Below are 27,569 nucleotides of genomic sequence, written 5' to 3'. Positions count from 1 at the left end.
ACACGCAGCACACGCAGCAGCACACACAGCACACACAGCACACGCAGCAGCACACACAGCACATGCAGCAGCACACATAGCACACACAGCACACGCAGCAGCACACAGCACACGCAGCACACGCAGCAGCACACACAGCACACGCAGCACATGCAGCAGCACACGCAGCACACGCAGCAAGAAGAACCACGCAGCACATGCAGCAGCATACAGCAACAGCAGCATGCAGCAGCAGCAGCATGCAGCAGCAGCACACGCAGCAGCACACAACAGCAGCAGCAGCACGACCACATCAGCACCAGGTGATCTCACCGCTCCAGCAGAGCGAGCTTTCAAGTTACTTGATTTGGCGCTTTCGTGACTGCAGGAATTACTCTGGTTCTTTCAGTAAAGTCACGTAAAGAGAGAAAAGAATAAATTAAATAATAATTATTTAATAATTAATTAATTAGTTTTTTACTCATTATTTTCTCTTTGTATGTGACTTTATCGAAAGAACCAAAGAGTAATTTCAAGTTACTTGTTTTAATTTACTTGTTTATAATTTTATTCAGCAGAGGCGAGCTGGTCCCGCTGAGATCCTGAGTTCTCATAAGGGCTGGCCGCCGTTGCTTAAACGGTGTTCTCAAGCATGGCAATTTGCTGGCCTCAGTCCAGTCAACAATGACAAAACCGTCGTATTAAATTTGGGTTTGTACTTAATTCGGCTATATTCTAGCGCTGAAATTGTATAATGTTAGTTTGACTGTCATGCGATGAACAATCTCATAGCAGAGTGTATTGGAAAGCATGTCTATTGCCTATTGTCTAAATAATAAATAGGCCACTGGAAGGATGTTTGCTGATAAGGTCTATGAAAATAATAATAATAATAATCTTCTGCAACTCTCCTGTCACATCAGATGCATTGTTTCTGTCACATTTCTGAAGGGATTATTTGTCTCATGATTTGGAATTGGAGAAAAGACAAGCAACACAATTTCACTCAGCAAAATACATTCCCTGAGGTGGTAAGGGTGTCCGTGGCATGCTTCCATGAATGCGATGACTCATTAAAGGGCATGCTCTTTAAGTAATGTACAAGTAGGGATATTTAAATAAATATATATTACATTATAAAAAACACTTGCTGTCCTCTGAAGTATTTTAGTTTTGAGAACATTGAAATCAACAGAAATATATATATACACTTTCCTCTCCAGTCCTTCCCGCACCTCCGATTAGCATGGTTGGCTACGTACGGTGCGAAACAAGTTCAACATACATACATACCCTTTGACTTTTTCTTCTTTTGCTGGGGTGTGGTGTCACCATTCTTGGCCTCTGCTGCCGCTGCGGTTGTTTTTCCAACGCCGAGCGAGGCATCGGCGGCAGTGGCAGATTTAGCCGACAGCTCCCCCATGACACGCGTGTACACGGGCAAAGAAGAGAGCGCCTGGGCGGGAGTGTACCGTGGCACAGCCGTCACTTCTGCCCCTGCCAACTCATCTGCAGCTGGGTTTGTTTCTGGTGCAGTTGCCCGCGCCAGGCCAGGCTCGAGGGAGCCCGTGGGTTCTGGTGCCTCACGCTGGGCGAGGCTCGAGGCCGACATCCCGATCGCCATGACTGCTGAGAGCATGTCAGAATCCTCCCCGCCAGTCTCCCCGCGTGTCTCGGAGCCAAAGGTCTCGTTCTGCGGAGAAACTGGGCTTTAGTTGCTCGCGCTATGCCAGGTTTTCGAAGGCGGCCGTCGACGCGATCCATTCGATCGTGAGGAAATGGAACGTGTCGACAGCTGCCGCAAGAAACACAGCTGTACATGCAGATTGTTGTGAAACGACATTCAATAGTGACTCGAGAAATCGGTTTAAAACACAAGTGTGGAAAGTTGGTTTACAATTTATAGTTTATGATCACCAACTCCTGGTTTTCAAACCAAACCCAAATAATGTTAGCAAATGTCATCCATCTATATATTTTTTTCTGGCAATGTCTGTTTCAGAAATATTGTGTACTTAGCAGAACAAGCCCCCTCCCTCCCCACTCGGGCACCACTACCATACTTGTTGACCCAGGTCACCCTTGTAAAAGAGACCAATCTAAATGGGTTCTCATGTGGTTATCCACTGCAAGATGAAGGCCTCCACACAACATCTGCATCCTTCACAAACCTGCGGTGCCACAATCTATCCCCGTTCCGGCACACAAGCCGATGTCAATCGCTCCATCTCCGTGTTAGCTTGGGCCTCCATTGGCTGTCATTGCAACGTCAGTCTCATCCGTCGGCCATATTCCCTTTCTAGCAGTGTCCTGTTCAAGCCCATCTATATACCGTCCTTAACAGTCAACATGTCTCTTATCTGTATTTTTTTTCTGTGATCCATGAGCTCTTCTCTTCACAATGTCTTTGAAGTTAAAACTGATTTTTTTTTTAAACACAATGGAAGCCGCTGGTATTCCTCATCAAGACGATTTCGGATACGTTTCGATTCGATTATCTGGTTGCTCACGTGAAAACATTTTAAACAAAATGGATTCAGCAATAGGTTTGAACATGATAAGTGTTCCAAAAAACACACAGATCTATTACAGCAATATACACTGTAAATAAAGCTAATGGTTACTCTTGGAGAAAAATGCATACAGCGGGATGAATTATTGAGCAGGCACATAATCTCGGCAATAAAGCGGAGTTGGCTGCGCACTCACTGCTGGAAGGACTGCATCCTCCGTGCGACCGGCAACCTGCTCCGGAGTGGCGCCCTCCAGGGTCACCCGCAATGGGGTCATGCTCTCCGGGGTCGCGTGCCCTGCGTTCGCCCGCACCGGGGTGGCCCGCTCTGGGGTCACGCCCTCCGCGGTCGTGCCCTCCGGGGTCGCGCCCCGCAGCAGAATACGTGTTGGCTGCTTGCGCTTCGCCTTCACCAGGAGCTTGCACCTTGGACTTGTGAGCGCTGCTGTCCAGACGTTGTGTCTGGGGCACGAGGTCATCGAAGTCTGCATGCAATCCCACACACACACACCCCCAAGCGTACTAATGTGTACCTTTTGGTTCCGGTTCTGTTAATCTCACTCGTTTCTCTTGCTCTCATCTCGCTAATCAGTATCTCTAAGCCCTGGTGGGCCATGGCTGAATGGGCAGCTGCAACAGCCTGCACAGGCCACATCTGGCCCCATGGGCCGCTGGTTGAAAAAACATTTCTATAGAGCAGAGGGCACCCAAAACAAACTAGGATACCTCAATGCAAACCTTCATTGAAACATTTAAGACACTAGAATAAAAAAACTACTTTTTGAATATAATTTCTAGATAGCATCTGAATCAATGGCAGCTTTGCTTCGTGTCGTACCTGTGACTGGAACAATGGATACAGTTCCAGCTGTGTCTTGCTTATTTTCTCCTTGGGCTTTCACAGCTTCTTCATGAACCGATGGTAGGATATCATTCTGACCAACGTTAGAAACCTCTAAAATCTTGACATCAGAGATGCCAATTTCTGTAAAACAATCAACAAGCATAGTGTATAGAGTATATATTGTAAAGTTTAGTATACAGTGTCATTGCTTATGTAACTAAATCAAGATAACACCAGGGATCTGTATTTTTTACCAAATGTCCATCCACAATCGGCAAGAGTGCCGATTAATTAGTCGGGTCATTGACAAACTCTCAATCTCTTCCCATCCCAAACAACACACTCACCTTTTACACGACCGTCCATGGCAATGGTACGTTTCATTACCGTCGGCAGAAGTTCTCACACGCGCATAAAAAGCACTCACAGTTTCACGAGACTGCTGAAACATGAAAACATTGGCAGCCGATGCTGCCATGGAGGCCTAGCAGGGCGAGGCGTACAGTGTAAGGTGAGATCCACTGTAAGGAATCACGGAGCAAGCAGTCTGCAGCGAGCGCAGATTCCAGTATAGCAGCGCACGCTGGCGGCATGCGCCGGGTGACGAGCCCAGGGTCGCAAGCGCGGAGTGGGCGGCCACAGTCATCAACATCTCCTCAGGAGCAGGCATTTTTTCCCCTTAAGGTTTAAACCAAAAAGTGTTACATCTTATTACGTTGTATCATTCTTACGGTAGTCTGCCCAGAAAGCCTCACTTAAGAGTCAAGACTCGTTTTCTAGGGGGTACTGCCAAGATGGGAATCACAACCCAGGCCCCCTTTTGCTGCGAGGCACGAGTGGTGACCGCTTCTTGATCGCATTAACATACCGGAGCATAAGCCATATCACGTCGCATCAAACGCCAGGTAAATACTTTCAGTAAAAAATTACGCTAGCATAATATTCATGCAAAAGCACAGAACACATTGCAAAGCACGTATAATATTAGAGGCTGTTTTCTTCCAATACCATGGAAGTAACTTTAAATTTAAAAACATATCACTTTGCAATGCCATTAAATATGACACTCAGAAGCATAAAAATAAACTGCAATAAAAAAACACACACACCACTGGGGACTGCTTCTCGTGCCTCACGGGAGACCTCCGGAGGCTTCATGAAGTCAGCCTTCGCCTGGTGCAGTGCTGCCATCTGCAGGAGGCACACAAAGCGCAACTCAACGCAACCGCGCGCAAAAAAAACAAGAAATTCGAGGCTACAACAGAGGTCGCAAACGGGTTTTGATTCCTTACCCGTACCCGGCCGCACCAGGGTCGCAAACGGGTACCCGTACCCGCCGTACCCGTACCCTACCCGTACCCAGCCGGGTACGGGTATCGGGTACCTGATTGCGACCTCTGGGATGAAGCCATGTTGCAGGCGCGGGTGGGTTGATTCTAGGAACTTGAATTGTGAGAAGAGACAAGACGTTGGGAAATGAGTGACAAACAGTTACTCACCAGTGACTCACGGTCTACCCGTACCCGGCCGCACCAGGGTCGCAAACGGGTACCCGTACCCGGCCGGGTACGGGTAGCCGGGTATCGGGTAGGGTACGGGTATCCTGTTGCGACCTCTGGGCTACAATTGGGACGACGAAAGTTGTTGCGGCCCTTTTACCTTCTCCACGCGCCCCTGCATCTGCTGCTCTTGCCTCTCCTTGAGCTCTTTGTTCGTTTGATCCATAGCCGTCTTGAACGATGCCGGCAGTGTGCTGCAAACCACAGAGCAAGGTTGAACTCACAAAGCAGAAGCGTTGTTACAAGCAACTAACAGCCGCGGGGGGAAGAGATCGGAGACGGAGTTTGCATCTGTCCGCTTCGTTCATCTGCCTCCAATCGCAGGCATTTTTTCGTTTCTCATTTCCTGAGAACTGCTTTTTGTGTTTAGTTCGTCAACCTTCTCCCGCACCTCCGATTGGTACGGTTGGCTACGTACGGTGCGAAAGACGTTCAACATACATACGACGACGTGTTATATACATGTCGCAGAAAAATAAATGAACACATCATGTCAACACGAGCAGTCATCGGGGTATCCACCAAACGTGCTCGGTAGGGCTAAATTAGCGATATACAGATTTCAATGCCGATTCACATTCACACCTGTTAAGACAGCAAAGTTGCTTCTCTTAAAATGTACGACAAACACCTCGTTCTCATTATCTAAACTTTACATGCAGAGATTCCTACTTCTAAGATCTTTTTTCTTTACCTCTGTTGCGATAACTTTCTGTTGTTGTTTATACCCTTTGTTTTCATACCACTTCTTCATTTGTTTGTTCGAGATTTAGCCTTTCAGGTGATTATGCATAAAAGTATTGTACAGCACAGATGCAAATAGCATGAACGACGCTGAAAAAAAAACTGAACTTATGATAAATACCAATAGTCGCACGAAGGCTCCCCATTATTCACAAGCAACATTTTTAAAAAGCAAACATTAAAAAAACAGATCCACTTGGCTACAATGTGCTATACCGGAGACAAAGGTCTAAAGGATTAGTTTAAAGCAGTTAATGCCTTTTTGCTACTATGGGATTAGTTTAAATCCTGAATGCCTTTCCGATACAATAGAAACACATCCACTCGGATAATATAAAGTCTGGGCTCAATTCCCGGGGCATTTTATGGAATGTATACCTCTCCAAGTTTCACGAGCATGTGCTAGATATGTAAAGTATGTGCTTTTTAATGGTACTTGCTTCATGCATTCGTCATGACTGTACAACAGCCAGATAAATGCTTTCGGGTTACTTTTCATTAAGACTGTAATATGCGTTTCTGTAAAAAAATTATTATGCAAGCCATTTAGAGATGCCATGCCATTTAAGCGCCCCATAAATACAAAACCTGATCCTTATTGCGAGAATTAACACCCCCCCTCCTTGCTGACGAGTGCCCAATTAAACCCGCAGCGTGGTCCTCTTTCTAACTCCGTTGCTGGCAGGCTGCGCTTCATACCCAAGCAGCTCCTGCGGCAGCAGCATGACGAGGTGCGTGTACTTGGAGCTCAGATCGTCGTAACGCAAGCGGCTCTCCTTCAGGAGCTCCTCGGCATCTCGGCTCTGGCCCTGCAGCCGCCCTGCCTCCTCGCGATTGTCCTGGATTGTCCCGAGAAGCATCGTCTTCTCCCGCCCCCACTCCTGCTTCTCTTTCTCCAGTTCTTTTATCTTAACGACAAGGGAACATGTCACTTCAGTAGCCCCACGGGCCTCCAGATGACCTCGATTTGAGCCTGCTGGCACGCCGAGTTTTGCAGCGAAATACAAATCAACTCAGTGCAAGTGACAAGCCTTGATGGCCACCACTGTGTCAGTCTCACACACAGCTTATTTCGTTACACTTATGCTTTTCAGTTACACTGTGTGTATGTGAATGGCAAAAAAACTACATCTATACGCCCAAAAAACAAGGTGATGTGGCACAGCATCTCTGTTTGAAGGACCGCAAAGGAATATTTATGTTAAATTGCACATCATATTATTACATTTACCATGGTCAGATGACTCATTTTTGACAAAACGTCTACATTTATCACAGCGGTGGTATTCATTGAATGGCTTCTGTACTTGTGCAATCAAATAAATTATCTCAATATAAATGTTTACCTTTTGCATCAGTCTTGATATTTCTCTTTCCTTTGCAGAATGTGCATTTTGCAACTGAGAAAAAGCAATGCATGAAAATAAATGTTTTCATCGTGCACAGTACTGCAATGAAACTGGTTTCTGTTTCAGTTTGCATAACAAGGGCTACACATTGCGATGTTATCATCATCATGCACATTGACTTTTCAATGTGAATAGTTGTGGAGACAATGACCACTGTCCAGCATCGACCATCGCAAACAGCCCAGTGCTTCTCTGCACACCTCACAGCACACGGTATATCCTCTCAACAAAATCAATTGGGAGAACAAACTCTCTCCATGTCATAAACAATTACAGAAATATTAAAACATTTTAAAGAAGCCTTCATAAATCCAAAAATCAATCCCATTATCAACTAGTGCACAACGCCGCATGCAATGACAAGGGTGCAATGGTTATCCAAACTCATTTCCACGGTTAAAGCCAAAGCCAAGCAGGCAAGAATTGGGGAGGAGGAACGGCTGCTCCCATGGACGCCCCGCCGCACTCACATCTTCCAAGGCATTCGCCTGCGACGCGACCTCCATGTCCGGCGGATGGAAGAGCAGCTCAGTGGCGGGCAGCTCGCTGAGCTGGGTGACCATGCTGACGTGGTGACCGCCCAGGATCTCCTCGGCTTCGTCCATAGGACACGGCTCAGCCTGAAGGCACATTGTGATGCTGCTCAGCCTGCAAGTGAGTCACAGCCACTGTTCATATCTAATTGGCATGCAGGCACGGGCAGCGCAGCAGCTCACACATTTCAAGTGCCTTAGTGCTGTACCTGCGCGCCACTGCAAATTGTTCAAGCGGCACATAAATCAATGAACATGCGCGCAAGCGGCGTTCGTGCGGGGGAGGGGGGGGCGTACGGCACGTGCTGCTTCTGTCGTGCTCAGCTGCGGGAAATGCGCCCTGCGATGGCTTTTTCCCTTTATCGCACGCCCACACGTGTGCTGGCGACTGTGCTAATTTCCCAACGCCGGGTGGAAGTGTACACCACGGCCCGGCAGACTGCACAACGCCACTGCCGAGCCTTGACAACGGAACGGGCCAATCCCCACCATTACTCTCAAAAGGCACCGAGATTGTTTGTAATGTATTGGTGAACTGAGAATCCATATCTCCAGGCCAGCAGCTCCAATTTTACACCCTAGCATGCAAGGTATGGTCACAAACATTTCCTGTATTAAATGTTGTACGTAAATAGGATTTTTGGCATGCAAAATGTTATGCTAATTATTCAATATCGCCACACAAATACATTTTGCAAGGCATGAATGGATAAAAATAAATCTGACACTTCAATATGTAAACTGGAGTGAAATGGCATGGCCTAAGGGAGATTAGGCACATAAACAGGGAGAAAAATAGAGATGGGGGGGGGCAGAGGTAATCAGCGAGATGCAGAGAAAGATTAAAAAAGGGAGTCAGAAAGACAACGCCAGACAGAGGGGGAGCGATAGGAAACTGAGAGACAAAGAGACACAGAGAGGGACAAACAGAGACAGAGAGACACGGAGTTAGTGAGGACAGACTAAATGAGAGAAACAGAGACATCTCAGTTAATAAAAAAAAATCTGCTTCGATTTAGAAATTCGGCCAAATACATCACGAGTTATTCGATATTCATAATCGTAAAATGTGCTTTTCGCTACACCCCAAGTAACTAACTACTCAATAGGAGATGTAAGAAAACTGCAGAACAAGACAATAATTGATCATGTAGATGATGGATATAGTCCAATTTGGTTATAAGATCATAAAAAGGTGTTTATACATGAAATCCTCTACAACATGTTCGACGAGTTTGCCAAAAAAAAACGAGGAGGTCCGTCGGAGGTGACTGGAAAACAACACGGTTTGTGTACATAGGGCAGTATTTATTGTATTGTTTGCTGCTGTAACTTGCTGACCCACCAATACTGGATATCTGTGAAAAAATATCTGCATAGCTCATCAGATTCCTCGCGTTCTGATTCTCAGTACTTGAATACGGATCAGGAACAAGACGGTCAAAATAAGAGATGGAGCGAGTGAAAGTCGGAGGGTTTTTTTGGGAAATCTGAAACTAAATAATGAAAAGCTACATACCGATGTGCCTAAATAACAACGTTTTTAATTGCCGTATATTACTTACTCTGCAATATGAATCAGACATGGGCAGTGAGGGACACTGAACTTAATCTGATAAGTGTGCAAAGAAGCATTGCCTGTGCATGTTTCATTCATCTTTTAAACAACATGTTACATTCACCACCAGACACCAATACGAAGTATGTTATGTAATCTACACATTACATGTCAATAGTCAACTGTCACCACTCTAATTTAGGTCTCCCAGCAATGTCTATAGGTCTTCTCAAAAAGAGGTCTGATCAGAATGACGAGATTACAGGTTTTTTTTATTATCATCGTGCAGATGAGAGAAATTTAATCTTTAATCCTGCAAAAGTCAGCATCGCTATAGTCATCTGGAGCTCCTGCTTTATCTTGATAATGAAACAAACATATTATTCCGCTAGATATATGCAAATATGCTGATGGTAAGTCATGCGGCTACAAGAGCACGCAGGTTATGCAGTAATTAATTCAAACTAAGGGCATGGTTTGTTTCTCAATACGCTATGAACCCGGCAACCCGAGGTCGATTGCCGGCTAACATCAGCGCAGAATATCTGAACCGTTCCTGTGGCCTCTCATATGTCGACTCAGTCTGAAAATTAGTTATCCGATGTGGTGTTATAAGCATGAGCATCGAGGGGAATACAAATGGGGCCGGGTGGGGTATTGCCCACACCACCCCGCTGTGCGCCATCCTGGCCTTCATAGGCACTTGCTAACAACACTTGCCCCAACGGTCTGTATTTGTTTCTCAACAGCCAGCACCTCGATGTGTAACGCTCTACAAGTTTGGGAGGAATTACTCCTCCGAAGCAGTTGCCCAATACCGTACTTCGTTGTCTTGCCCGTCTGAATCGTTCGAGCTGTGATCCTGCTGAAGCGGCTCTTCTTGCTTCTTCTCGGCCGGCAACGTCTGCATCAGCATACTGCACACGCTGGTCTTCTGGCCTTCTTGCTCACGGCCAATGAGGAACCTGCACACAGCCAAAAACACGGCACTGTTTGCTACTGATCCACTACTGGGCAGCCCATTGTGTTTGTGCACTGCATGTGCACACGCATGCACTGTAGCCGTGGCCATGACGATACATTGGTGAGAAATGACATATCACGTAAGCAGTTCATGGCATATACTGTATAGTATAAATGTGTTATATATGATAAATACCAAACACATTTATGACAGTATGTTGAGACGCAGTGTGGTGGCTAATGCATGCAGTATGAGATCGATGCCATGCCATGCACATTTGTTAAAATTGGTGTTTGTACCAGGAACAGGTCTCCTCTAGGTCAACTAGGTCTTAAACGAGTACCTGGTGCGGTGTGCCAAATCAGCACCGTGAGAACTAAGTAGACCGAGTGTGGAGCTGGTCCCACGATCCCGTATGCTGGGCTGGTCCTAACAGGTGCTCGCTAGCAGCACCTGTCCACAATATAACAATGGTAACATTTACTACGGTATGTGTTTACGTATACGGCACTGTCCTGTGCAACTCACGACGTTAATATGAAACATAAACCGCTCGTAATGTGCGGGATATATAGATGTAAACACTTTGAGAGCATACTAAAGGCCACATTGGGAAAACAATATACGATACATAAAATACTGGGCTCTTAATAAATAATAACAGTTTTTTAAATAAAATTTTCACTGAGCCGATATGAAGATAAACGTGTTAATTGTCTGGCCTTCTTCGGAAAAGAATGAGGTATTGAGAGACATCATCTTAATTCTTCTTGGTAAGTGGCATTGCATGCTGGGGGAAGTGTCTGATAGAAATTAAATTAGTTTTAGAATTGACCGACTGAAGGGCAATGAGTGTTCTCATTGTATGGATATCCTATTCAGACTGCTGGTGTAAATCCTGGAACATGTAACCGAGGCCGTGTGTAATTCTGATTGCATCTATGTATTAATGTTATGTCATATATGTATAGACACTCCTCACATTCCAAATATGTGGAAAACAGCTATTCCATACTCACTATTCCTCCTTCCACACACAGAATGCAGTGATGGTGAGGACTTTAAAAGGCAACCACATTTAAATGAAACGCTTTTTCTCAAACGGAAGACATCCAGACACGTACCGCTGAGTGAGCAAACAAGTGGGGGCTTGGCACATGACTCAGACTACAGCCGGTACAAGAATGCATTTAACTGCACAACCTTCAACACCACCCCACTCGCCCTTACATTTCCACCCAGTATCCAATGCTTTTCATGTCTGCATCAACAACTTCTCAATTATACAGGTTGCTGCAACTAAGGGCATATTCTTCGGTTCTTTCAGTAAAGTCACGTAGGTGAAAATAATAACAAAATAATAAAAATTACAATTACTAAATTTGCTTATTTTCATTTTTATTACTTTTTTTATTAAAATAAAATAATAAAAATGAAAATAACGAAATTTAGTTACTTTTATTATTTTTATTTTCACCTACGTGACGTTACCGAAAGAACCAAAGAGTATGGATCCTTGCAGTCACGAAAACTTCAAATCTAGAATTAAGGGCATATTCCCAAACCACTACGATTTGATTCCTGGTGCTCTCTCTGAAACCACAAATCCTGAAACAAGATCATGCCACTGCAGCCAACGTAAAACCCTGCACACGTGTCGTCAGGTCCCACCTGTGTGCAGAAACCCAGCGGATATTTTCACGTAACCACAAACAATGTGGTGACTACATTTCATGCAGAATAATGCCCTGCCTTGTACGTCATCGGAAACCAGAGAAAGCCGGCAGAGATTCGCGGAAACACCTGAGAGATGTTTGGCAAGTGCCAACTTCACTAAACCAGTCACCGGACATTTTATATGCACATTTCACAGCCTCTGCGGCAGGAGCACACTGACTCTGTTATCCGACTTCACGACTCCTTCTGTCTCGAGCAGGCAGAGAGGCAAGGCTCACATTGAGGCTCGGAACCACCAAGCAACCCTGGGCCGTAACGCATAACTTCTGCAAACCACTTTGCACAGTTGACGTCCTTACATACACGTGCGGGTTTCCACACAGCCCCATATACACACAGTATCTGGTAAGGCCCCTCATGCATTTGCTCGAAAACACTGTTAGGAGAGCTTGTTTAAAAAACCAGTTTCATTCATTGATTGCCTTTTAAAGTCCCAATCACCACAATTCCTACATAGGAGGAATTGTAGGCATGGAATAGTTTTTTTGTATATACATGTATGGGACATGAAGATTGTTTATCCACAAAATGAATACTGTAATATCATAGAAAACAATTGTCCAGCATTACACATAGCCCATTTTACACATGCAGAACATCAGAATACATCTACTGTTCTGACCTTTTGTCTTGTTAAGGCGTATTCATATTAATCCTATTGTAACAACTTTACCTAAATTGTCACATTCGCACTCGTTACACACAAAGTGCTCGCCACAAATGAACCACAACACCTTGCCGACCTCGTCAAGTAGCATAAACCACCATCACGCGAACTCCGGTCATCCTCGCAGCGACTTTTGGCTGACCATCGAACAAAGACTGGAGCAATGCACTCTTAAATCTAGATTGAAAACTAATTTCTTTCCAACTACTTTGTTAAGATTTCGATTTAAAGCTTTCGTGACTGCAGGGATTCATCTTCTTGGTTCTTTCGGTAAAGTCACTTAGAATGGAAATAATAAAAAAAAATATAACATTATAAAATAATTATTTTTATTGTGTTTTATTTTTATTATTTTATTATTTCTACTTTGTTTAGATTGTTGTGTTTCCCTACACATCCGATTCGCACGGTTGGCTACGTAGTGCAAAATACGTTCAACATACGTAGACCTGCTGAATGGAAAAGTCCACACAATAAAAATAACTCAGCACCACACTCAAGCGAGTGACACAATAATAAAGCTCACGACACTTCAGTCAAAACAGTCACACAGGCAATGAAACGTGTTGCACCCAAGTCATACAATACAAATATGCACCCAAGTCATACAATACAAATATGCACCCACTATAAACCCCACCGACCTCTATGTACCGCACATCTCTCTGTAAAACAATTTTTCTCAAGGACAGATATTGAGACAGATCTTCCCTTCCTATCTGTGACTGTAAAAGAACTATCTATTTGTTTTTAGTTAATCTGTTATGTACAAGCTCACTGAAGAAACAAGTCCATACATTATTGTGCGCAGTGCATTGTGTCCAATTGGTTTAAGAAAATACAAAGTTCTTGCTTCAATGAACTTAAAGAATGGATAACACGTTAATTAAAAAAATACGTCCTTGTCACTGCCACAAAGGGAAAAATAAATCTTAACAATACGTCTTCAATGTAATAGTCTGCAAGATCTACTTCGAAGATTGACGATTGACAAGACAAATCATTATAAAATTTACAAAAATAAACGCACATCAAAGAGATAAGGGGACAAAAACATTAAACAATCTACCTCAACGGGTACTTTAAATATGCCACAAGATTATTTGGCTCTACTTAATTTACAAAACCACCTTGTTTTCAAGTGCAATATTTAAACGTGGACAGGAATTTCAATGATAATCTTTAGTTAATCCCTGAGAACAGGACAATTCATTTGGATCACTCATCGGTAAGAGTAATGTAGTAAATCAACTCCTTTAAAAAAATAAATAAACAACGGTTTTATTTTAAAGTGCACTAAAAAGTGAATAACTCGATTGGACACCGGGAAGTGGACTACAACTTGATTACCAAGATACACGTGGCGCCTGCTTCTTGGGCGAGCCGACAAGTTTAGGGACCGCGGCGTTTTTTCACCGACACAAAAATATATAATTAATAAGCCGTCCATGGAAAATTTGTAATTGCTTGAAAGGAGGCAATTAATTGATGAATGATTTTACTACAGGCATGCATTGTCACCGGATCTGGGTACGTGTGCAAAATTTGGAATTGATTGGACTAACAGGAAGTCGGCTAACGAGTTTCAAAACACGTGCCTTCATTTGGCGCCGCGTACCATAATCTCTGCAGTAAGATAATTAAAGCATATGGTCACTGGTTTACATGGAAAACTGAATTAGCAATTTATAATTTGACCTGATGATGCCAATATTTTTTAAATATTTGTTTTGTAATTAGTTGTAGCACTCACCTAGATAAAAAAAAAACCCTGGTAATGTATAGAAAATATTTAGTGTGCTGCTACCCTTCCTCTGTACCTGCTGGTCTGTACGATTTTTTAATTAGTTTTAATGACACGTTAAGACAGATAACAGGGTCAGTTTGTAAGAGGTAATTAAACAAGGTTCTGGACAAATGACATTCCAAGGACTTCCTCGTGCGTTTCGCCGACTCGAAAATACGTCACGAAGAGCTAAAAAAAGAGACTCAGGTTTCCACCCGCACATCATTGGAAAGGGTGGCACCTTTCAGATTGATCTCCTAAGCACCGTTTTGACTTTTTGACTCTTTAAATATCTGCCACGATTTGACGCTGTTCCAAACACCTAATTGCAAGTACTGTGCTTTGTGCCTGATCTTTGTTCATATAGTATTTAGTTAAATCAATGGAATGTGGAATAGGGAAGCAACCCACAATTTTGTAATTGTACATTTTGTGATTTTACTCTCCAACACACTGTTGTGCTGTACTTGTAACGAATTGGCATGTGTTTACGTGACTAACCTTACTAATTGGCTGTGTCGGGTGGTGGTGGTGGGCACGTTTAACGACACATTTATATTTACGCGATCTAACCCAAAAAAAACTCTTATGGATCCCACAATTGCAAATATTTCCCCTAAACTGTTTCATGAAATATGTTATGCTATGTGGAAAGATGACACGGCTCCGCCAGAGTAGAGGGCACAGAGAATTTTGAATTTAATACACTGAGTACCTGGGAGTCAAAAAGACATTGAAAAGCTTCTTTACCTCCCTTCATGTAACCCAGGACTGGTATGCAGAGGCGGAATGTAAACCAAGACAGTGATGACAGTTCAGTACAGGGAAACAAATAGAATATCCTACTTTGTGTTCTGAATTGAACTCTTCAGGCTATAAAAAGTACGTGTGAAAATGAGTTTGAGTGCGTGTATAAAGTAACGTAAGATAAGCATGTTTACACATTGATAAACTGTTAATCGTGATAAATTCTGATGTCCACAGCACCGTACAGTGCACGGTAATGAAAAAACAAACTCTTCCAAGGTTAAACGAAAGGAAAAAAAACAAGCACTGTACAATCACAGGGTATGGTCAGAGACCAGGCAATGAAGGAAGCAATCATGTACGAGTCTGCATGTTTACCCTCTTGTACTGTTTGCTCTTCAAATTGCACCGGCCTGTAATTTCAAACCACACCTGTACGAATGATATGAATCGACTAAAATGGCATGCAGTTCCATCCCCAGGCAAACTCAAAACATCAGTTTTCAGCCACCAACTTTACCTACTTGTGTCCAATTTTCAGTGAAGCAAGTAAAGTGTTACCAAGCAGAAGCGATGGATGGGATTGTTTAACACCACAGCACACGCCACCCCAAATTCTACAAAGCCACTTCATTGCACAAAAGGGTCCTGTGCCAAATGCCTAAACCACCGTTTCGGCCTGGAATGTCTGCTTAATTGGTTTTCGAGTTTGATAACTGGTGGCTAAATATGAAATAACTATCATCACGCAATACATATATTTTGTTTGTCTAGTTCACTTTAACAATGGGGAGCTAAAAGCATGGCCCTCAGTTATTACCAGAAGTCGTTTGATGGCTTTATAGCTGCTTGAGCATTTGTTACATTTACTATGCAAATTAAAAGCTCCATTTATAGGCTTCGAACAAAGAGTGTCAAATGTGCCACTTTAAAATACATAATTGACCAACACATTGGATTTAATAAACTTGCATGTTTAAAACACTGTCTTAAGAGATTACTGTAGGCAGCATGTCTTTTGTGTCATCAACCAAACTAAAGGAAGAGACTTTAAACGTTTAGTGGAACTGGTCTGAGCTGTTCGTAAACCACAGCTTGGAATGGCCTGCTGTGATGAAACCTCCTTCGCTTGGCATGCGTCTCTGATTGGGGTTCTTCTATTATCAGGTCACAACATGAAATGTCAAAATAGTTGACATTCACACTGCTTTTATAAATTAAAATGCATATACAGTTGATCAATGATGATCCGACAAAACCACTCCAAAGGCTGTAACCAGTCCAGGCGATCGTCAAACTCATCAATGTTGTTGTTGATAAAAGAGTAACTATGTACATCACCCTATGCAGGGTCTTCGAGATTATAATGGTAAGTACGGTACAGTAAATACGGTAACTTTTTACAGTAGGAGATTTATTTGTGTCGATTGGTATGTTCATTTATGCAGATTTCATCTAGGGTACACATTTTTAAACACCTAAAAAGATGTTACGCAAGAATGTGCATAAATAAGCTATTTTAAATAATGATGTAGTGAAAATCCGGTGGGCCCTTCCCCTCGAAGCCGCCAGATAATCGATGATCTATTGTAAATGTTTTTACTACTTTGGCATATATTAGGCGCATTATTATTAGGAACAAAAGTTGTGTGGCTAAATATATTCAGTGTATGGTGTTCCCGATTTACTTTTCAAATAGTATTAGGAAGATAGGGTAATATAAAAAAATGCTAATAGTACACGAATCACATTGCCGGAAAAAATGCGTGCCGGGCTTTATATTGATGTTTAAAGCGGCACAAGACAAGGCACATCTCATTTGTTTACAAAAATGTTCTTGCAACTAACGGCAGATATAAGCTCCTATACGCATGGAGCATATGCGTCTGCTTGCAGGCTGCACTTTCAACAAAATCAACGTTTGCATGGCACCGTTAATGTTTGCCGTAAAGTTAATGTTTGACGTTGCACACATGCACGCTGCATACTCCAAACACTGCCACCCCCCCCCCCCGTTGCTCCACGGACAGAACTGGCTGGAGCCATGCGTGCTACTTGACAAGTGCCAAGGCACAATGGGATGGGTGTGTCCCGTGGGGTGGTGGCGTTGTGGCTGAAAAACAACACCACCACTTCACGAATGGGGTGGTCGTCGCCACACTGCCCATTGCACCTGGGTGGGTGGGTGGGTGCGTGTGAGTGAGCAAGCACATTGTGCAGAAAAGGACCCGGGCAGTGCTCAAAAAGTGCGAATCCAGCTACTGAGGCTTCAAAATAAAATGTGTCCAGGGATGCGAACACAACACGCGCTTTTTTGAAGTTTTGCAAGTTGCATTTTACTCAACCAGAAAGTACACTGGCTTAATGATTACACGGCACTGCATATAATATATTATCATGATAATATTAATAATCGGCTCTTATTCTAATACAGTGGTTCTTAACATTTAATGCAGCCTTGCTACCCCCTTGGCTCTCAATCGTTAAAACGTGTACAATTTTAATAGATACATAAGGTTTGATTAAACAAAGCAGTTAAACTTACGTGCCAGTGCTTAATTTGCGTTACGATTTGCCTTCTAAAAAAACATCTGGCCATGTCTCGCACCCCAAGACAGGGCATCTCGCACTTCCAGGGGGTGCTTGCACCCCAGGTTAAGAACCACTGTTCTCATACATACTCGAACATATTTGTTCAAACGTACGATCTTGAGACAGCTTCGATCTCCAATTTCAGATGATGTCGATGAATGCATAGCGATGTACAAGTGCTGTACGTGCATTTAAGAAAACACCGTCGTCATAGATCTACTCACTTGACAAGGCCTTTGGTGTTCTTCAAGACACTGGCAGCAAAATGTTGCGAGACGCCCACCAGGCTGGTTCCATCCACTTCCACAATCTGATCATTCTCCTTGATGCTAATGCAGCAGAATGTCAATATCTTAACAAGGCATGACAACATCGACATAATTTCTGATTGGAGAAAAAACTGAAAATAATTTACTCAACTCTGTATTTAGAGGGTAATTGCGGCGAGTAATCTGCAAACACTTAAGATGGCATCATTACAAGCGTGGATGTTTAATTGGGCCGGCAGGAACTGAACTTCAGTGTTGAGATCAATATTTAAAGATAATTTATCATTCAAACTATGCCAAAATTTAATATCAGTTGACAATATACTGTACAGTATAAGGAAAACAACTAAAACATATAATGGGCACATTCCAAACAAGCACCCAATACGTGTTTTGTACTTATGCTATGAGGAAACATTTTTTTTCTAGGATCCATAAATGCAATTACATTCTAAAACATAATAAAATCTAATTAAGTATCGATCGCAGCATGAAACACATCAAACACTGCTGTTTAAATAAAAGGTTCAACATCTTTATTTGCATGTATTAAAAAACAGTTTTCGTGATTTTAAATATACTCGAATGTAAAATAGTTGCGTTAAATTAACGATAAAAGGAAGCATTTTCAGATGTTATAGAAATTCATGGTATTATCGTTCTTCTGCTGCTGAAAAAACTAACATCAGTGTCAAGTGGTATCAGAACCAGTCCTGGCCCCAACCCCTTCAACAACAACACGTATTTGGTCAGAGTGGTTAAGTATTTTCAAACAACCTCGATGGCGGACATGGCCTGCGGAAGGCCTTCATCCAGCAGTGGATTAACGAGGGGATGATGAAAGGGAACTCTTGATTTTAATACTCGCACCAAATGATACTGCTAATATTTTATGTTCACTGCGTTATAATTAAATACATGTTGAGAATACATGTACTTTTCAATCAATTTTCCATTATATTACAAGTATAATTACCAACATTTCACTCTCAATAATTGATTTAGTTCACGGAAGATTTAATCGAATCTGACAAAAAAATGCTGGACACATAAGTGAAACTTAACCGCCATCATCAAGTTGTTTACACAACAGAGACATTGTTCAGAGACACTGCTGTCCCACGATGATGAGCGTTTGCGTGGGATAGGTGCCAACAGGAGGGATAATCACACAATGCTGTGCAGAAACACATTCATGCAAATGTGCTTGGCTCAGGACAGTGCTGGACCAGTGAGACGGGTCACTGTCCGCGCCTCTGACGTGGGCCCCGTGTGTCTTTTCTCCTTTATTTTGAATGTCATTTGAAAAAGCAAAGGACGTATGCATAACTTGTATGTTGCGTTTAGAAAGCCGTACGATGCCGTCTGGGATTGCCACATGGCTTCTGTTTGTACCTCGTGGAAACGTGTGTTTTGGGAAATGATCGGGTGGGAAGGGGGGGCTTGCGAGCAATTAGTCGCATTTCTACTGCATTCGCAAATTTGGCGACTCCTCAATTCCTCACTGATGGAGGAGGCAGCCGGATCTTCGAGATGAGAAGCCAGGTAGTTTCTTTGTTGAATCTTCAATACGTGACTTGTAGGGACATTGCACGGCGACCAAATCTCCTTCCATTGGCTAACGATATAGGCCCCTGTGTGTATTGTGTGCTTACCGGCCATCCTTATGTGCTGCTCCACCATCAATGACCGACTTCACAAAGATACCCAGCTTCTCAATACCGGAATCTATTCCTACTCCCATGCCAATGATACTTATTCCAAGCCCTCCATCTCCTGCAGCAGAGCAACAAGGCAGTCAGTTTTTAAATTCCACCCTACCCTGCATGTATTTTTGCATATTTCATTTTGTTACACCATTATTTTAGCACCTCAGTGGTGAGCTAAATACTGTTCCCAATGCCCGTGCAAACAATTACAAGCTCATACATCCGCATTTCCGATTAACACAGTTGGCTACGTATGGTGCGATAGAAATGGTGGAACTTCAAAGAAATCACGTGTGACATTTAACCTGCCAAATACGTAACGCTACATCTTCCACTTTATTATACACGTGCATCAACTGTAAAGCCGAGTTTGCATATCAACGTGTGACGCAGTTACACAAGCTTGGCAAATGCAAACGGTACCACCCAGTGAACTCATCTTGGGGTGATTTGAGCACCAGTGTGGGTGTTGTTGATGCAATAAAAGTCACAAAAGAGTGTGAAGATTCTACAGGCACGCGGTATTAGATATTAACGTGTCATTTGTGCAATCAAAAGCATTCAGTTCTCCTCACCTTTGTTAAGTTCCACAGGAAAAACATCCATGAGCTCAATTTGCTTTTCAAGCTCGTACTCTGCCGAGGACGCAATTGGGTCCACATCGTCATTTGTCCGGTCATACTCTCTGTTCGTAAACATTGGAAACACCTGCAAAAATATTGACGCAATTATGTCGTTAAATATACGATATCAGCTGTACAACCCATAAACTTCTAGTTTCAAAACAAGGCCATAATTTTGGTTGAAAACTTCCCAATTCACGGTTGGCTACGTACGGTGTGAAAGAAGTTCAACACACAGTACATACATACAACAACAACAAAGCAAGTCACTTCAGAATGTGGCGCTAATTAGGCTATGCGGATACATTTAAATCGCGTTGCCATCGACGGCATGTGCATGGTGTAACCAAAGTGCTCATGATCGTTTGTTTGTCCTTTTAAATGCATACAATTGAATACATATATCGTATTTATCATCATTAGACGCTGTACTAAAATGGTGTACATTACCATACTGTACAAAGTAACCATGGTGCTAAAGTGCAGAGTTCAAGATGGACAATGGGTATCAGATTGTCATCAAATTTTGATAATTTGTTCAAGAGTTGAATAATAATATAAAAGACTGTAGAGTGGTATAGCACATTTCTTTTTTGTGGCAGGGTTAATACGGCGAGACCAATGTAGGATCCGATGGTACACCAAACATTCAGCTCAAATTAGAAAACCATCAGAGGTTTTTGGGGTTAGATCGCGTAAATATAGAAATGTGTCGTCAAAAACCCACCACCATCCGACACAACCAACTAGTAAGGGTTGTCACGTAAACAGAACATGCCAATTCGTCACTAGTACAGCACACCGGTGTGTTTGAGAGCCAAGCCACTACATTTACAATTAGTAAATGTAGTGGCTTGGCTCTCAAATTAGCAAATGTCACTGAAGTCCAACACTAGTAGTATACACATACCATGTAAGTGTAAAATATTTAAAGGAATTTCCCATCATAAAAGTGTTATTTCTATAGCAAGGTTCAAACACAAACTGCTCTGGTGAATCTCTGTTGCGACATGTTACAACTCTGTTGTGTGGGCGTTAAATTCCCAGCATTAGTAATGTACCCGACTAATGCCACACGAGCCAAGTACGAGTTAAATACCTCCCTGAAAAGTTAGGTATGAAATGCAATGCCATCTGTAGCCCCCCCCCCCCTCCTCCTCCTCCTCGACCAAGGTGTATACGCGTGGTTGTGCACTTTTTTACGATAACTATATAATAGTTTGGCCCATGTATCTGATAATGGTGTGAAATACACCCACATTGATCCGATGGTTCACGTTCGGGAAGCCAGAAAATTCAAGTACCACGGTAAAACCTCAGCGCACACACCAAATAAACCACCGTGACCACTACTGCATTAACTGTTGCCTTCAATTAGTAAAGTGAAAACTCTTTTCTCACAATACGCCGTTAGCAATGGGGGGGGGGGAGGATCAAGTTATGTTGCTGGCGTAGGATTGATTACACGGTTTTAACTCCACAGAGCCAAGATCGACTCTAATTACATCCATATGTTACAGGGACGCTATGGCAACTGCGGACTTCCCAAGTCTCGGGATATAAACCATTGTGACCAGCTGTTCATCAACATACAGGTCAACGGTGCCAGGTTGCTTAATTGGAACACCAGATTCGTACTTAGGAATGTTGCCATTTTTGACAAATGCTTGTAAAGTGGTGGCAACACTTTAAAAAAACTACATCACTTAAAATTTAAATAGAAAATTAGTGTCGAATATTACAAACAATGTTGGCATTCATCTCTTCTCAAAAATAATGAGAAAAAAGTCCAATGCCATTCATGTTGACCTTGAACATTTTAAACATTAATATTGGCAACAAGGCTTTAATAGCACTAACATATTGACCAATACAGTATCTTCATCGTGCTTTGTGTGAGCCCACGTCAATACAAAACGTTATAAGTTAGAATACTGGAAATGCACATTTACAGTTCTGAGAAAGAACGAAAAGCAGGCCAGCATTACCTTCATGGGTGCTGTGCTGAAGTGTACTTTACGCTTTTCCGATGGAGGATCATCATCATCTGAAAGACCTGGGATTTCATTACAGTGATGTCCACCACCAACAACACCATTTTCTGCCACGGCCTCGTCTTCTGATTTGCTATCAATATCTTGATCGGCCGTATCTTCAAAAGCTGCATTTTCTATGCCGACACTGATAAATCGCTCACGTGGCCTCTTGTCATCGCTGCTGTCCGTCTCGTCACTGTCATCGTCACTACTGCCCTCCTCATCATCATGATCAGAGTCATCTGTACTGGACGAGACGTTTTGGTCCAACAGCAAATCCTGTTTCTTGACTTGAGCTTCATGGTCCTCCTGATGACTAGGTTCTCTTAAATGTGCAATCTGTGGCACCATCGACAAATCCTGGTCTGCTTTCCCAACTGTGATGTCTGCCTTAAAACTGTCTGATGTCTTATCACTGCTGGAACCTAAAATAACCAAACATTCCTTCTGTGGATAACATGGACTGGGTAAAATGTCTCTTCTGAATTCATTCACATCTTCAATGCCAGTGCTAACAACCTGGATCTCGGCACTTTGCACATTTTGAGTATCATTGCCTTCAAGAACAGGGTTCAGTTTTAAAGGGGAAGTAAACAATGGTGATGATACATTTTTGTCTGGGCTGCCAAACACTTTAGTTGAACTCGTGGGTGTTGTGCGTGTACTTGGACTTTCTGCATTACTCTGGTCTGAAAAACTGAAAGTTTCTTCTGCATTAGCTTCAATTTCATCTTCATCGTCATCAAGTAAAAAGCTTGACAGCCTTTTGGATATTGGTCCAGAATTGAGACGTGATCGACTTTTAAAATCTGAAGATGTGGAACTAACTGAACTTGATACAGATGACTCTCTATATAAACCCAGCTGTTTTTGCAGTCCAGACTCAGCCTTTGGGCTTGTAAAATACTTTTCTTCGCCGTCTTTCTCCGAGGGAGAACTTTTAAGATATGTCCATTTTGTATCTTTCATGCTCGACTGTGGTTTAAAATTTGTCTTTTCAAAAACTTTCCTCGTTTCAGAAAATTTTTCCGCATGATTTGGAACTGCAGCGGTGTCACCTTTTTGTAACACATACGGGTGTCTAGCAGTCTTCATGTGCACATCAGGTGATATTTTACGCTGGGGTTCCGTGAAAAGCATATGTTTAATTCTATCAATATTTGAGCTTTGCTGATCGCCGTCTGTCATGTCAGCATCCGCAGAACCATCGTCACCATTCTTACTTTCTTCAGCGGGTTCCTCAAATTCAATCTTGGTGCAGCTTTGAAGGCTACCTTTGTAAGCGACCTGGTGAGGAGAGTCCTTACGTCCTCCTGTCTCCACAACAGTCTCCGCATTCAGCATCTCCACTGGCTGTGGTTGGCCTCGACAATCAACAGGTGCCTATCAAACAAATATCTGCAATAAACATCACAATAAAAGAAAATGACGCGTTTGATTTACACTCAACAGTGACAAAGATCACTCTTTACAGGGAGTGTTTGACTATTCTGAAATACACTCCATATTTAAACGGCATTGATGTCTTCATCAGCATGATATTGTATCAACTAAATTATCCTCGTAATTTAAATGCAAACTTCATGCCAAGCGACTGGTTTTATTAAAACACATTGGGTTTGTATTTCAGGCATATCTAATGTTTTAAATTAGAAATTAACATAAAACTCCACTTAACATATTTTATGCAACCAATTGTCCATGGGGGAGATTGCCATTTATATAATGTACGTAAAACGATCTTTAAATGTGGACACATGAACAACTATGCCACCACTTAAGTGATAAAGAAAACACTGCAACACATTACCAAAATAACTCGTTTATCTAAGCAATGTTCAAGCACACGAGGCATAACATTTGAACTGCTGTGCTCACTCCAACAAGGGGTGGCAAGCCCAGTGGTGGATACGCAGTCACACACATACACACACACATCCCTTATAGCCAGGGTCGCCCACAAAACCACTCGTCGGAGGATCTATGGTTAAGGGAAGTGCTGTGATGGTAGATTGAGTACCGGGAGCTGAACTTTTTTTTTTTAAACAAGTAAACTGAAGGAGGTGCGATTGTCTAGTACGAAAGCAGAGGAACATAGCCGAGATTGAAGTTGTGCGAGGAGGCAGCTCGGATGGAGCAAGTTGTCTGGGATTAGGGACGAGGCGCAAAAGAAAGGCAGCAGTGTCCCGAGAAGATTCGGAAGAGTGATGATGTAGCCGAGACAGTTTTCTAGTAAGGCACGCGCTGAGAAGAGTAAGCACGGAGCAGCGGGGAAGAGGAAGGGGAGGAGATCTGGGGTGGAAGAGCAAAGCTGCTTTCGTCGGGAGTGGAGTAGCAAGGGATGGAGGAGGCGAGAGAGGAGCAGGAGGAGGGGGTGTGTGTGCGTGTAAGGAGCTATGACGAACGTGCCGAGTTTTACGTTGTAGAAGCCTGAGAGAGGAGGAGGGAGGAGCTGTGATGGAAGAGGAGGAGGAGGAGATGGGAGGCGGAATCTGCGATGGAGGAAGGGGAGAGAGAGAGAGGGGGGGGGCAGGAGGGAGCGGTCCACCCGCCCGCACGCACGACCGACCGACCTCGCAGGTACTGCGCTCGGACCCAAAAACTCGACCGCGTCCGCCACTTCGGGAGCGCAGTGGCACGGGCGGTCCTCACCTCGAGGCGACGCTTTGACGGGGGAAGCGCTCGGGGCCGCCGTGAGTTTCACGGGTCGGAGAAGAGAGGGCGAAGTTTGCGATGAAAGCAGCAGCGGGGGAGGCGGAGGGGAGAAGAGACGCGGCCAGGAAGCGCGAGGTGGTGGCAGCGCCTGAAGGTGCGCGGGGAGGAGCGACGTGGCGCGCTCCGCCCCGGTCAAAGGCTAATGCATGCGTGCCTGTGTGGCACGGTGTGTGTGTGTGTGTGTAGCACGGATACACCACACTAATGCATGCGTGCCTGTGTGTAGCACGGATACACCACACTAATGCATGCGTGCCTGTGTGGCACGGTGTGTGTGTGTGTGTGTAGCACGGATACACCACACTAATGCATGCGTGCCTGTGTGGCACGGTGTGTGTGTGTGTAGCACGGATACACCACACTAATGCATGCGTGCCTGTGTGGCACGGTGTGTGTGTGTGTGTGTAGCACGGATACACCACACTAATGCATGCGTGCCTGTGTGGCACGGTGTGTGTGTGTGTGTGTAGCACGGATACACCACACTAATGCATGCGTGCCTGTGTGGCACGGTGTGTGTGTGTGTAGCACGGATACACCACACTGATGCATGCGTGCCTGTGTGGCACGGTGTGTGTGTGTGTGTGTAGCACGGATACACCACACTAATGCATGCGTGCCTGTGTGGCACGGTGTGTGTGTGTGTGTGTAGCACGGATACACCACACTAATGCATGCGTGCCTGTGTGGCACGGTGTGTGTGTGTGTAGCACGGATACACCACACTAATGCATGCGTGCCTGTGTGGCACGGTGTGTGTGTGTGTAGCACGGATACACCACACTAATGCATGCGTGCCTGTGTGGCACGGTGTGTGTGTGTAGCACGGATACACCACACTAATGCATGCGTGCCTGTGTGGCACGGTGTGTGTGTGTGTGTAGCACGGATACACCACACTAATGCATGCGTGCCTGTGTGGCACGGTGTGTGTGTGTGTAGCACGGATACACCACACTGCATGCGTGCCTGTGTGGCACAGGTGTGTGTGGTGTAGCACGGATACACCACACTGATGCATGCGGCCTGTGTGGCAACGGTGTGTGTGTGTGTGGTAGGCACGTGATACACCACACTAATGCATGCGGCTATGTTGTGGCCACGGTGTGTGTGTAGCACGGCTTACACCACACTAATGCATGCGTGCCTGTGTGGCACGGTGTGTGTGTAGCACGGATACACCACACTGAATGCATGCGTGCCTGTGTGGCACGGTGTGTGTGGTAGCACGGATACACCACCTAATGCATGCGTGCCTGTGTGGCACGGTGTGTGGTGTAGCACGGATACACCACACTGATGCATGCGTGCCTGTGTGTGGCACGGATACACCACACTAATGCATGCGTGCCTGTGTGGCACGGTGTGTGTGTAGCACGGATACACCATACTAATGCATGCGTGCCTGTGTGGCACGGTGTGTGGGTAGCACGGATACACCACACTAATGCATGCGTGCCTGTGTGGCACGGCGTGTGTGTAGCACGGATACACCACACTAATGCATGCGTGCCTGTGTGGCACGGTGTGTGTGTAGCACGGATACACCACACTAATGCATGCGTGCCTGTGTGGCACGGTGTGTGTGTAGCACGGATAAACCACACTAATGCATGCGTGCCTGTGTGGCACGGTGTGTGTGTGTAGCACGGATACACCACACTAATGCATGCGTGCCTGTGTGGCACGGTGTGTGTGTAGCACGGATACACCACACTAATGCATGCGTGCCTGTGTGGCACGGTGTGTGTGTAGCACGGATACACCACACTAATGCATGCGTGCCTGTGTGGCACGGATACACCACACTAATGCATGCGTGCCTGTGTGGCACGGTGTGTGTGGCACGGATACACCACACTAATGCATGCGTGCCTGTGTAGCACGGATACACCCACACTAATGCATGCGTGCCTGCAAGGCACCAGAACGCAGTGTCCTAAAAAAAGGGCCACACGCTTTAGATTTACATGGCATCGAAATGCGACAGCATCGTTCGACACTACATAGAAGCAGCGGGAACGTTAATTTCATTGAAGATAAAAAAAAAAGGTTATTGAAGCCTGGAGTATAACAATAGCATGGACCGAAGGGGGAAGGGAATTACAGACAGTGGAGGCAGCAGAGGAGAATGAGCGACCTCCCACTGAGCGGAGGTTGACTGAGGGCTTTGACAAAACGAGGCAGGCAGTGGGACGTCCTGGGAGGATTTGAGTGGCATCATCAAATTGACCCGGTATTGAATTGGTTGGAAGTCAGTGGAGGGGTTGGTGCATTGATGCGATCTCGTTTATTTGGTGCAAGTAGGTGAGCAGTTGCATTTTGGATCGTCTAAAGTTTAGAGGAGGGATTTGTACTCACGAGGAAGGTCTAAGAGATAGTTGCAATGGCCGAGCCAGAATGTGATGAATGAGTTACAGCAGCAGAGTGGTAAGGAAATGGCAGGTGCAGATGTAGTCATGCAGAGAATGAATAAATTTAGGGTTTCACACACTGCCAGTGTCATTTCAGAGTTTAGGAGATAGTCAAACTGGAGTTTGTTTCCCAGAGTGATATTTGTTAATAAACACTGCCTACATTTAGATT

At 44.2% G+C, this 27,569-nt stretch overlaps 1 protein-coding gene across 1 annotated transcript in view; it reads right to left on the bottom strand.

Annotated features, from left to right (window-relative positions):
• LOC133346117 (neurabin-1-like) overlaps window positions 1-25,078 on the bottom strand; it is a 33,886-nt gene extending 8,808 nt beyond the window's left edge. The window contains 15 exon segments of the mRNA XM_061557537.1: window positions 1,273-1,672; window positions 2,689-2,910; window positions 2,912-2,976; window positions 3,330-3,476; window positions 4,445-4,526; window positions 4,995-5,088; window positions 6,338-6,546; window positions 6,985-7,038; window positions 7,518-7,667; window positions 9,962-10,103; window positions 17,856-17,960; window positions 19,556-19,676; window positions 20,185-20,317; window positions 22,221-23,666; window positions 24,921-25,078. Of these exon segments, the coding sequence (XP_061413521.1) occupies window positions 1,273-1,672; window positions 2,689-2,910; window positions 2,912-2,976; window positions 3,330-3,476; window positions 4,445-4,526; window positions 4,995-5,088; window positions 6,338-6,546; window positions 6,985-7,038; window positions 7,518-7,667; window positions 9,962-10,103; window positions 17,856-17,960; window positions 19,556-19,676; window positions 20,185-20,317; window positions 22,221-23,612 (3,316 nt within the window). The 5' untranslated portion in view covers window positions 23,613-23,666; window positions 24,921-25,078.
• Between the last annotated feature and the right edge of the window lie 2,491 nt (window positions 25,079-27,569).

The sequence above is a fragment of the Lethenteron reissneri genome, chromosome 23 (assembly GCF_015708825.2).
Source record: "Lethenteron reissneri isolate LAM-NWPU_2019-01 chromosome 23, ASM1570882v1, whole genome shotgun sequence".
Classification (NCBI taxonomy): domain Eukaryota; kingdom Metazoa; phylum Chordata; class Hyperoartia; order Petromyzontiformes; family Petromyzontidae; genus Lethenteron; species Lethenteron reissneri.
This window is presented reverse-complemented; position numbering and strand designations above follow the sequence as displayed.